The sequence below is a fragment of the Pogoniulus pusillus genome, chromosome 10 (assembly GCF_015220805.1).
Source record: "Pogoniulus pusillus isolate bPogPus1 chromosome 10, bPogPus1.pri, whole genome shotgun sequence".
NCBI lineage: Eukaryota > Metazoa > Chordata > Aves > Piciformes > Lybiidae > Pogoniulus > Pogoniulus pusillus.
In genome coordinates, this window is record NC_087273.1 from 8633222 (window position 1) to 8645872 (window position 12651).

The 12651-nt window shown below is 51.7% G+C and overlaps 1 protein-coding gene across 1 annotated transcript; it reads right to left on the reverse strand.

The window, feature by feature from the left end:
* Nucleotides 1-2899: 2899 nt before the first annotated feature.
* On the reverse strand, nucleotides 2900-4591 carry NEUROG2 (neurogenin 2). Its single transcript, XM_064150409.1, has one exon. It carries the CDS (start codon nucleotides 4350-4352, stop codon nucleotides 3657-3659), a length of 696 nt encoding a protein of 231 aa, XP_064006479.1. The 5' UTR covers nucleotides 4353-4591; the 3' UTR covers nucleotides 2900-3656.
* Nucleotides 4592-12651: the final 8060 nt, after the last annotated feature.

Consider the following 12651-nt stretch of genomic DNA (forward strand, 5'->3'; position numbering starts at 1 on the left):
ATATTATCCTGTGTAACCTGCTCTGAGTGACCCTGCTCTGACAGAGGTGTTGGGCTGGATGTTCTCCAGAGGTCCCTTCCAACTCCTACCATTCCGTGATTCACACTCCTCCCAGGTCTTCTACCTTCACCTAGACTCTAGGTGAGCACCAAGGGGCTCAGCAGCAAGGTGCCTGAGCCCCCAAAGACGGTCTGCACCTTGACTGGTAGGTACTTGCCCAGAAGAGAGGTGAAAGCTGAGTTTAAAACCCACCCCTCAGATGAGGGCTGCGTCGGGGCTGCTCGATTTAATTATGGCGATGCGCTGGGAGATTTATGTCGGACATGAAAGCCGGCCAGCACCAGCCCTTGGGGCGCGGCTGCTGTCACACCGGCACTACTTTGGCTCCTTGTCACTATTCTTATGCCAAGGAGGGCTGTAAACCCCCTCGGGGGCCATAGAGCTGCCCCTCCAGCTCTGACGGCGCCGAGAAGCTTTTATGCCAAAATACAATACACAGAAGGATCATAAACACATGTTATTATGGTGAGGAGCTGCCATGGAAACCACCCTCTGCCATAGCCACTTCAGCCAAAGACCCTGCATCCCCTGGTCCACTTCCAGGGTCACTGTAGACGTTTCTGGAACCACAGGATGATTTCCGAGTCAGGGCTGAGATTTCCCATCGCTTCTAAAGCTCTGTCTTCTGAGAGGAAAGACAGAAATAAGAGGGGGGAAAAAAAGAAAGAGGGAAACAAACTCTATCCAGTTAAGGGAAGAAAGATGGAAAGAAGCTCTTTTGGCCACATTCAGAAGGAAAATTGAGATGTGGGACACTATGTTAGGAAGAAATTCAACACCTCTGATACTCTGCTCTATGTCCCACTCTTGGCCCTGTCTCCTTTGAGGATATCTTCAGCCAAGCCAAACCCTGCCCAGGAACCAGGGAAGATTTGTCTTGTGTGGCTTCCACCCCAAACCGCACACTCAGCTGCAGAAGAACCTCCCAAAGCTCTCTCTCCATCCTCTAACACCATGACTGCTTTCCCCACGGTGGTTCCTATTGCCATAGCTCCAGCAGGATGGGAATGTCTGTACTGGGATGGAAGGAAATTCCTCCGGGACAATGCACCTAGCAAGAAGCAGCGTCCCTCCCCGAGAATCACAGAGGGAACATCCTGGTCCTCAGCACCCGAGATGTCTCCTTCACTCATCTTCGGAAGAGGGGAAGCATATCCCATCCACCTCAACCTTTTGAAGAGCTGAAGGCACCTACTTCAGCTCCTCTTAAAAGCCAGTGAGAAACCAGGAAGGACAATAAGCTCCGACCAGAAAAGACGGAGAGGGCGAGCGAGGCACTCGTTTCTTTTTTTGGCATTCCTGGAGTTTAATCATTAAAAAGGAGTCGTTAAAAGAGAGCGGGAGTGAAAAACCCGCTCCCGACGGGCTGCCCCACACACTGCCAGCCCATTGAAAGCCTCTCTCTTGTTTTGTTCCTTCTGGCCCGTGGCAGATTTGGGGGGGACACAGCTTCATCTCGCTGGCCACATCAAAGCAGTGATTATGCAAATGCACCCACTTTTTTTTTTTTCCTTCTTTTCCTTTTTTTTTTTTTTTTTTTTAAAGGAATTATTTATCACACAATAACCCCCCTGCCAGGGGGGGAAACAATAGATCAGGCTAGATAGCGCTGCTCGCCCGAGGCTGCAGGGCTAGGGGGAGAGAACCCCCGCACGTTTTATTGGCCTAACCTAATTTCACTAATTCTCTTTTCACACGTTTGTTTTTGGGTTTGTTTGGGGTTTTTCTTCCCCTCTCTTTCTCTTCCCTCCCCCCCCCCCCCCCCCCCCACTTCTTTCGAGGACATGGCTCCAAGGGCTGAGGTTTCACGCTCCCAAGATCCAGGGGGGGCACCGAGTGGGATTCATGTGCCGCCTGTTTGATTTAATTAATACATTCAGCCCCCTCCGCTGGTTTTTAATGATTTCCAGGTGTTTGTACCCAGAAGTCACAAAGTGCTCCCGGGGATGATGATGATGGAAGGGCCTCAGCATCCTCCAGCATCCCCCAGGCTCTGTAGTGACATCCCTGGCTGTCTGCTGTTGGTACACAAGCTGTGCAGGGACAGCTCTGAGCCATTGACCCCTGGACTTGCAGGTGACTTGGGCTTCACCTATCCCTCAGAGAGGCACAGATGGGAATTTTTCATCTTTAAACACAAGAGGTTTTTGGCTCAGCAACATTTACTTCCTACAGCTTTCTTGGGGATCTCCAGGAACCTGAAGAAGTGTGAGGAAGTTTATCTAGGCATCAGGTGTTTGCTGTGCAGAATTTACCATACCAAGACTGGATGATCTTGGAGGTCTCTTCCAACCTGGTTGATTCTATGATTCTAAGAAGGAAAACTCATCAGGAAACTTCCATCCAACTTAGATATTTATACAAATATGTATAAGTGTGTGTGTGTGTATATATATACACATTATATATAATATGCTTATATATATATGCTTAATGCTGCTTTCCTTCACATTATCAGCCACCCAAGGAACCCAAAGACACCATAAAGAGGCAAAGCCTAAGCCATGTGCATGTTTCTGATGGGGCCTGTCCTTTCTACATCCTATCTATGGCTGGAAAAATGGGAGACTTCTCTTGTTTTGGCTCTACTTCTCCATATCAGCTTTATACCAAACATGTGCCTACCCCCAGCCCCACCCTGATGCCAAGCTGACATCCCCAAGATGTGAGTTTTATTCTTCTGCAGGGGAAAAAAAAAAAGGATTATTTCAAGAAGCAATGAAGTGGTGTTTGTCACCTACAAGCATAGACAGCTCCTGGAGTGGGGACAGGGACCAACACCCCCCCACCCCCCCCCAACTATCCCACAACTGAAGAAAAAAGCAGCAACCCCCAAAGGTTACGAAAATTAGAGATTTTTATTTATTTATACTTTTTCTGACAAGGACAAAATCCCTTTGTTCTTCAGCTGTAAATACATACTAGAATAAACTCTGTAAATTATACCAAAAAAATACATCTTTTCCATGAAATCTTTCTTTATAATAAATAAATGTGAACACGTGTGTGGCTGATCGCTGTAATGTCCCGTGTCTGTTGGGGTTTTCAGTCTGTTGATTTATTTTTAATCTCCTGAAAGAAGGGGGGAGTTCCTCGTCCCCTAAAGGTCGAAATAAATAATGCATGAGGAGGGGGCCTCCCTCCCCAGTCTCCCCCTCCTCCCCTCTTCCCTCTATGGTTTTTTTTTTCTCCCCTTTTGATAGAGAGTTCAGCCTAAATTTCCACGCTTGCATTCAGCCCTCACAAAGCCTACAAATTATACAATGACTTCTAACCTGCACCCCTAACAAAACAATTTACTTTTTATTTCACTTTTTTTTTTCTTTTTTAAACTCACTTTCTCCCCCCATCCCACCCCCCCCCACCCCCTCCCGCCTATAAATCCTAAGGGACAGATGGCAAAAGGGGGAGCAGGGAGATGGAGGAGGGGGTGGGTCACACACAAAAGCCCTGGTGACAGATCTGGGAAAAACGGGACAAAGTGCACATCGGAGAGAAGAGCCCAAGTTTGGTTTGGCAGGTGCCGTTCCCACAGCCTGCCCTGGGAAGCGGGCAGATGCCGCCGCCGCCGCCCCCTCCCGGGACCGACCCTAGGGCTAGAGGCAGCGGCGAGGCGGCAGCGGCGGCGGAGCGAAGCGGCCGGGCCAGTGCTCGGCATCCGAGGCGGAACCGGCAGGGCTAGCGGGGGATAAAGTGCAGGCATAGGGCGAGACGGAGGGCGCGGGGCTGGCGGAGCCGCCACTCCAGGACGAAGCGGGCGAGGGGCTGCCCTCGGCGGGACCTCCCCCTCCTGTTACCGGCCCCGTCGCCACCACCGCCTCCGGCCCGAGCCGCGCCGCCCCGGCCAGTCGCAGGGTCTCGGTGAGGGCCCAGATGTAGTTGTGGGCGAAGCGGAGAGTCTCGATCTTGGTGAGCTTGGCGTCTTCGGGGAAGGTGGGCAGCACGTCGCGGAGGGCGTCCAGCGCCGCGTTCAGGTTGTGCATTCGGTTCCGCTCCCGGTTGTTGGCCTTCAGCCGCCGGCTCCGTTTGATCCGCTGAGCCGTCTCCGCCGTCCGAGCAGTTCGCGGAGCACCGCGTGATCGCCCTGGCCGTCGTTTTCCTTCCGTCCGCCGTAACCCTCGCGCTTCGACGGGCCTCGCCGGTGAGGTTGCCCGCAGCTCCTCCTCCTCCTCCTCCTCTTCCTCCTCCTCGGCGCTGGACGGCAGCGAGGGTGAGGGGGCGGGCGAGGCCAAGCCCAGCAGCAGCAGCTCGTCCTCGCCGGGCGGCGTGAGCCCCTCCGCCTTCACCAGCATCCTCCGGGGCGCCGGGGATGAGGACGGGGAGCGGGACCCTCTCTTCACGGGTTGAGTTGCGCCGCGGTGTAACAGTTCGCCGGTTTGACGGGACGTACGGAGCCACGGGGGGAGACGTTGGGGGAGGGGGCGCGGCGCTGGCACGCGCCCCGGGGGCGGCGGCAGCAGCGGCGGGAGCTGCCCGGGGCCGGTGGGCTGCGTGTCTGGCACACGACCCTCCTTAACACCCCTTATATACCCCGCGGGGAACAATCAAACCTACCCCCGGGGCCCCCCCCCCCCGCGGCGCCGGGGCCGCGCCATTGGTGCCTCGCGCTCGGCTGGAGCGTGCCGCTAATTTATTAATGAATGGGCGGGCGGGCGCGAGCGGGGGGGCGCGCGCGCGGCGGGGCCCGGAGCGGCGGGGGGGGGGGGGCGCGCGCGAGGCGCGGCTGGCCAATCAGGGCGCCCCGCGCGCCACGCGCGCCGGAGCCGGCTCCCTTTCAGCCGCTCATTAAGGGACGGCGGCGGCTGCGACACCACCCCCCCCACCCCCGCCATGCCCTCTGGTCCCCTTCACTGGTCCCCCCCTCTTCTCGCTTCCCGGGGAGGGCTCGCTTGTTGAGGGGCAGGAACCCAGGGGAACTGCAAACTGTGTTGGCAGAGTGGTTGGCCCCCCCTCGTGGGCACGGGGGCTTGAGGGTGGCAGAGTGGTGCATGGGGCGTCACTGGTGATGCTCTTGTCTCTAATATCAGGTGCTGAGAGGAAATGGCCTGAAATCGTTCCAGGGGTGGTTTAGGTTGGATAATAAGAAAATCTTGTTTCCTGCAAGAGCGATCAGGGATTGGAATGGGATGCCCAGGGGGGTGGTGGAGTCATCATCCCTGGAAGTGTTCAAGAAACGTGTGGACGTGGCATCCTGGGGCATGTTTTAGTGGTGGTGGCGCTGTTAGGTTGATGTTTGGACCTGATGCTCTTTAGAGGTCTTTTCCAACAAAAAACAATTCTATGATTCTGTACATGGCTTGTTGGAGGGGGGCAGTCCCCTGTTGTGGGCTAAGAGGTGATGTCGTGCTGCCCCAGGGTGCAGCATGCCTGTGGAGTGCAGCTACTCACCAAGGCTGGGTGCTGCAGTGCAGTCACTGTGTCAGTGCTGGGCTGGCCTCGCCGTGTCCCCTGTTTTCAAGGAGGTTCTGCAAAGGGCCGAGTGAGAAGAGCCACACGCTGCTGACATCACTGTTCTGGCAGGCAGGAGAGCCATGGTCCCAGTGTACAGACCGTGGTCTTCACCCAGCACTGTCTCATTCAGCTCTTGGACACAGGTTAGTCTCAAGGAGACTTCTAAAAGCCCCCCACAACTTGTCAATCTGCCAGGAAAGCCTCCCCCCCCCCCCCCCCCCCCCCCCCCTCTACTCCTCTTCCAGACCACCCTCTGGGGCAGAAAGCCTTGGTGAATAGCTAGGCCTGGCGACATGCCCCCAGGGTCAGCAGGCTTGCTCTGCCTGACAGACCCACGGGGAGGGAAGAAGCAGCAGCAGAATGTGTAGAGGACCTATGTAACGAAACCCATAGCACTGTGGGCACTCCATCACTGAGGCTTTTTTGAGGAATCAGGCTTTGAAGCAGAATTCTGTTTAGAACTGATGGAAAAAGTGCCAAATAGATGAAAATGCTAAAATCTCAGTGAATGCCTCACTGAGCACACCACGGATCTGCTGAGTTCGTGGCCCTTGTCTTGCTCCCTGGAATCACAGCAGGGTGGCTGCCTCAAACAACCTTTGCTGTACTCTAGTGTTGGCTCTCGTTGCTCGGCTCCTCGTCCTTCCCTCCCTGAGGGCTGTGTCTGCATCTGTCCTCCTTTAAAATCACTACCCGTTTGCTGTGCTTTAGCCGATCACAGGATGATAAGGGCTGGAAGTTGACCTCTGGAGAACATCTAGTCCAACCCTCTGCCAAAGCAGGTTCACCTAGAGCAGATTCCACTGGACAGCATCCACGTGGGCTTTGAATGACTCCAGAGACAGACACCAGCACCTCTCTTGGCGACCTATTCCAGCGTGCAACCCTTTTGTTGCTGATGTGAATGTGATGGAGAAGTTAGGTGAAGGTGGTGAAATGATGGGGAAGGCATCTGTGGTGCTGGGGGGTAGCAGGAGGGCACAAGCCCAATTTTTGCCAGACCCAAGATATGTAACCCATTGGGGTGCCTTTTTGAGGTTTGCCCTCTCCACCAATGCAGCAATTTCTCTGCAGGGTTGAGCTCGAGGGGACTGAGGATGAGTTGGCTCCTGAGCCCTTGCAGCCCTCCTGGTGCTTGTGTGGTCTGTGGATGTCAGAGCTGCTCAGTCAAGAGCCATGGGGCCAAGAGTGGTGGGGAGAGGGGGCTGCTGCCACTGCCCGCTGACTGAACTGTCCTCCAAGGGTCAAACTGTTCAACTTCAGCCCCTTTGCTAGACTCAATCCTACTTTACTGGAACAAAAGCCCAAAGTAGGCAACGATCAAGAAATGGGAGCACAATGATTTAAGCTTATCACACAGCTCAGAAATAAAGGACACTGAGCTTGTGTGCGGGGGAGAGGGGGAGACCTTCAGAAAGTCTTTGTTTGCTGTAAGCAGATTGAACTCTGAGGCGACCCAATAGCCCTAAAAGTTTAGGGTCTGTGTTGCTGAGAGACCTTTGGATACAGCCCATCCACACTTCGACCTCACAAGTTGTGAGCCAGCATTAATGACTTTGCCGGCCCCAGGTGAATGGGGGTGCAACACTCCCTGAGGAAAGCGTGGGGACAAAGCTGCAGGACAGGATGGCCTGACCCCTCCCACCTCTGCCTCCAAGGGTTTCCTGAGGGTTTGGGGGAGCATGACTGCCCACACTAAGGTACACCTTGTATCCCAGATCTGGGGGTGCCCAGCTCTGTGGCAGCACCCACCAACCCCATAGTGGGATGGTTCTGCTCTTAAACTGGGGGTCAGAATATGTCCCCAGCCAGCAGTGTGCTGGGACGTTCCGGGGAGGGAGGAGAAATCAGAGGCTGTGGTGTCTGTCCCCTCTTCTAGCCAGGTCCTTCCTGCTCCCACCATGCACAGTCCAGCCAAAGGCAGAGCAAGGAAGGACGGGAACCACCGCTCTGCCTCCCAAGCCTCACTAGCAAGTTTGGGGTTCATTCTGGGATCAAGGCAAGGAGGAGTCCCCCCTCCAGACCGCTGCCCTGGCCTTCCCAGTCCGGGGCAGACAAGCCCCTCATCGGGGGCCGATTGTTCAGTAGATTTGCATGGCAGGTGCAGGCCTGCGGAGCGATTTCGTCGTCCCAAACCCCGCCTGGGCCAGCCCCCTCCAACAAGAGGGTTCGCTTTGCTCCCTCCCACCCCCCTTGTGAAAAAAGGCCACCGGTGCCTTCCTTTCCCATGAAGAAGAGAAGAAGCTTGAGGATCGCGTGAACACGCTTCAGTTTGCTTATTCTTTTCTCTGGCCGTGGGGAAAAGAACAGCCGATTGTGTGAAACCCCAGTGCCTGCTAAAAGGGACATTGGCCGTGCAGGCGAAGGTGCGCCGGGGAGAGCACTAATCGCTGAACCAGGAGACAAATACGATTACCAGCTCCGAGCCTTGAGTCAGAAAGTCTCATAGACTTTAAGATGTTAATCCCCAACATAATCCTTCCTTTGGCGTGTAGGAATAGTGCAGCCACAAGAGTTGTTTTGTTATTTATATTGGCGTTTAATAAAACTCAGCCAGTGGTGAATGGGCTGCCCACTCTCCAATGGTAATTAATTCCCTATTTCAGTGACCCAATTGTGCTGGGATAGAGCAGTGGGACAGTCCCACTGCCCCAACCCGCCTTTGTGCAGCTACACGGCTCTCGTGCTTCAACAGCTATGGAAACTCGTTCTTTTGATGTCATTCAATGAGTTTTCCTTGGGCATCTTCTAAACTTCAAGGACCCTTTTCTTTCTGGAAGGCCTGAAAAGCAGGACTAGCTTGACCACCTCTGTAGAATTTAATGATTTGGTGAAAGGGCCTTTTGGGGGGGGTTTGTGTAAGGAAAAGAGAGAAAGAAAATTTGGCAGGCTGCTATCAAACAGGGGGCTATCCAAACTCCAGTGCACCGACCTCATTCAGCTCCTAATTTATACAGGTCTTAAAAGCCACTCTTCCTTACTCAAAATACTTGGGGGCTTCTCTGAGCCCAGGCAATTCGAGATGGGATTTGCTAGTAAAGCAGATAACTGTTTCACACAGGCCACAAATTCAACCCTGATGGGTACAAACAAGACAAGCCACGTTTTAAGGAGGCATTTTCACCTGCCAAAAATTAACAAGATGCCTGGAATATGTTGTGGTACTTCTAAAAGTGTGATCAGAACCTTTTCTTTTGGCTCTTGGAGGGGAGTATGTTGTGGTACCGCTAAAAGGGTGTGCAGGGCTTTCTCTTTTGGCTCTTGGAGGGGAGTATGTTGTGGTACTGCAAAAAGAGTGTGCAGGGCTTTCTCTTTTTGCTCTTGGAGGGGATTATGTTGTGGTACTGCTGGAAGGGTGTGCAGAGCATTCTCTTTTAGCTCTTAGAAGGCAATATGTTGTGGTAATGCTCAAAGCGTGTGTAAGGCTTTTCCTTCTGGCTCTTAGAAGGCAATATTTTGTGGTACTGCTCAAAGTGTGTGCAAGGCTTTTCCTTCTGGCTCTTAGAAGGCAATTATTTTGTGGTACTGCTCAAAGTGTGTGCAAGGCTTTTCCTTTTGGCTCTTAGAGGGGAATATTTTGTGGTACTGCTCAAAGTGTGTGCAAGGCTTTTCCTTTTGGCTCTTAGAAGGCAATATGTTGTGGTAATGCTCAAAGCATGTGCAAGGCTTTTCCTTCTGGCTCTTAGAGGGGAATATTTTGTGGTACTGCTCAAAGTGTGTGCAAGGCTTTTCCTTTTGGCTCTTAGAAGGCAATATTTTGTACTGCTCAAAGTGTGTGCAAGGCTTTTCCTTCTGGCTCTTAGAAGGCAATATTTTGTGGTACTGCTCAAAGTGTGTGCAAGGCTTTTCCTTTTGGCTCTTAGAAGGCAATATTTTGTGGTACTGCTCAAAGTGTGTGCAAGGCTTTTCCTTTTGGCTCTTAGAAGGCAATATGTTGTGGTAATGCTCAAAGCATGTGCAAGGCTTTTCCTTCTGGCTCTTAGAGGGGAATATTTTGTGGTACTGCTCAAAGCATGTGCAAGGCTTTTCCTTCTGGCTCTTAGAGGGGAATATTTTGTGGTACTGCTCAAAGTGTGTGCAAGGCTTTTCCTTTTGGCTCTTAGAGGGGAATATTTTGTGGTACTGCTCAAAGTGTGTGCAAGGCTTTTCCTTTTGGCTCTTAGAGGGGAATATTTTGTGGTACTGCTCAAAGTGTGTGCAAGGCTTTTCCTTCTGGCTCTTAGAAGGCAATATTTTGTGGTACTGCTCAAAGTGTGTGCAAGGCTTTTCCTTCTGGCTCTTAGAAGGCAATTATTTTGTGGTACTGCTCAAAGTGTGTGCAAGGCTTTTCCTTTTGGCTCTTAGAGGGGAATATTTTGTGGTACTGCTCAAAGTGTGTGCAAGGCTTTTCCTTCTGGCTCTTAGAGAGGAATATTTTGTGGTACTGCTCAAAGTGTGTGCAAGGCTTTTCCTTTTGGCTCTTAGAGGGGAATATTTTGTGGTACTGCTCAAAGCATGTGCAAGGCTTTTCCTTTTGGCTCTTAGAAGGCAATTATTTTGTGGTATTGCTCAAAGTGTGTGCAAGGCTTTTCCTTTTGGCTCTTAGAAGGGAATATTTTGTGGTACTGCTCAAAGTGTGTGCAAGGCTTTTCCTTCTGGCTCTTAGAAGGCAATATTTTGTGGTACTGCTCAAACTGTGTGCAAGACTTTTCCTTCTGGCTCTTAGAAGGCAATTATTTTGTGGTACTGCTCAAAGTGTGTGCAAGGCTTTTCCTTCTGGCTCTTAGAAGGCAATATGTTGTGGTACTGCTCAAAGTGTGTGCAAGGCTTTTCCTTTTGGCTCTTAGAGGGGAATATTTTGTGGTACTGCTCAAAGTGTGTGCAAGGCTTTTCCTTTTGGCTCTTAGAGGGGAATATGTTGTGGTACTGCTCAAAGTGTGTGCAAGGCTTTTCCTTTTGGCTCTTAGAAGGCAATTATTTTGTGGTACTGCTCAAAGTGTGTGTGCAGGGCTTTCACTTTTGGCTCTTAGAAGGGTTAAGAGCAAAGTGTCTGCAGAGCAGAAGGAGTGTGTGAAACGAACATGTGAAGAACATGTAGGAACCCTGCAAAGCCTCTCTAGTGTAGGCAGCCTCTTCTATGTCTTTATACACACTTCCAAAAAAAAAAAAAAAAAAAAAAAAAGGAAAAAAAAGAAGAAGAAGGAGGAAAGAAAGAACCCCCTTCGCAAGTCACAAACAATTCAGGATTCAACTAAGAAAACACAGAGTGAACCATATGGCCGGGGTGGCTCGAGTTGGCTGCATTTTCCCCCAGACAAAGAAGGGATTGAGAGTTGAAGGAAAGGAGAAAAAAACCCAACTTTCCGGCTGATGAAGCTGTTGTCTGGAGGCAATGATCCCAAATCTCAAGGCTTTATTCCAGGCTCCGACTGAGACGTGATATGTCATATGATTAGCATCTTTCATATTTACAAGAGTGGTGCGGGCTGCCAGGCTTTAGAGAAAGGGAGAGAAAGAAGGGGCATATGCTGAAATGGATTTAGCATTTGAAAGAGAGAAAAGAGAGCGGATAAATACACTTAAACGAGGATTTAGTTTTACTCCCGTCGAGTTCTAATGGCTTGTTGATTGAGATTTTAGGGAGCTCTAACAGAGGTGTCAGCTGTAATTTAAAGGCGCCATTCAACCCGCCGCTGCTCCTTCTTTGGCCCCGCTCCGCTTCTCCGCGCCCCAGCGCCCGTCCTGCTGTGGAGCGAGGGGCTGTGCCAGCACCGGGGTCCTGCCCCGGCTCCTGGGGTCTGTCTCGGGGTCTGTCCCGCTCTCGGGGTCCTGCCCGAAGCCGGGGTCCCGGCGTAGGCGCTGCTGCGCGGGCGGGCTTACGCCGCCACCTGGCGGCGGCGGCGGGGCAGGACGAGGAGAGACGGCAAGCGCCGGGCGTGCGCCGGCGGGGAGACCCGCGGTGATGCTGGGGTGGACCTGCACTTACCTCTCATTTGAGACATCTGCAACCAGAGCAGGTTGCTCAGGGCACCAACCAACCTGCTCTGTAATGATTCCAGGTATGGGGCATCCAGGTATGGGGCATTTACCACCTTTCTGTGCAGCCTGGGACGGGGTCTCACCACCCTCAGTGTAAAAGAATTTCTTCCTGAATCTCTCCTAACAGTCCTGACTCTCTCAGACTGTTCCCTGTCCATCTGCTCGTTGCTGTGGCCTCCTCTGGACCTGCTCCAACAGGTCCACGTCTCTCCTGTGCTGAGGACTCTAAAGCTGACAGTGAGATCTCACCATAGCAGAGGCAGAATCCCCTCCCTCAACCTGCTGGCCACCTTCCTCAGGATATAGTTCTTTTACGGTTGACCTAAAAAATCAGAGTATAAAGCAACAGGCTTGGTTTCTCACAGGCAGCGTTAAAGAACCATCCCAGGCTGATACCTAAGAACAGAGAGGGTTTCAGGTGGATGCCAAACAATCCATTTTGCAAGGAAGTGGATTAAGGTTTTACCTGGAGAGCAGGTATGGATGGAATTAATGTAGAGTCTTCTTGTTCCTTAAGATCAGCTTTTCCTCTATACACCTTTGGGACAACCTACAGACACTGTTTTCCTGTAGTAAAGATGATGAACTCTGTTGTTGCAGATTTTTTGACACAATACTACACTTTTAAAACCCCAAAGTGTTTTGGTTTGGGCTTTTTTTTGGTAATTGTGAGACACAGCTGAGTGATCTTACCCAGGTCACTTTGTTCTTCTTTTGTTTGGTCCAAATATTTAATAGCCCAAAAACTTGTAATTATTATTTGAAGAAATGATTCTGTTGGGTTTTTAAAATTGTTCTCCCTGGGTGTCACCTACTTGTAAATATGCAAGACAGAATTGTTGTAAGATATGATGGAGAAGAAAAGGCTCCAGGGTAGACCTAGCAGCAGCCTTCCAGTACTTGAAGTGGGCTAGAAGAAGGCTGCAGAGGGACTGTTTGCAAAGCCCTGCAGGGATAAGATGAAAGGCAACAGTTTGAAATGAGAGGAGATTTAGACTGGATGTGAGGAACAAGTTCTGCACCATGAGGGTGCTGGAACATAGCAATAGGTTGCTCAGGGAGGTAGCTGAGGCTCCATCCCTGGAGATACTGAAGGTCAGGCTGGACAAGGCTCTGAGCAGC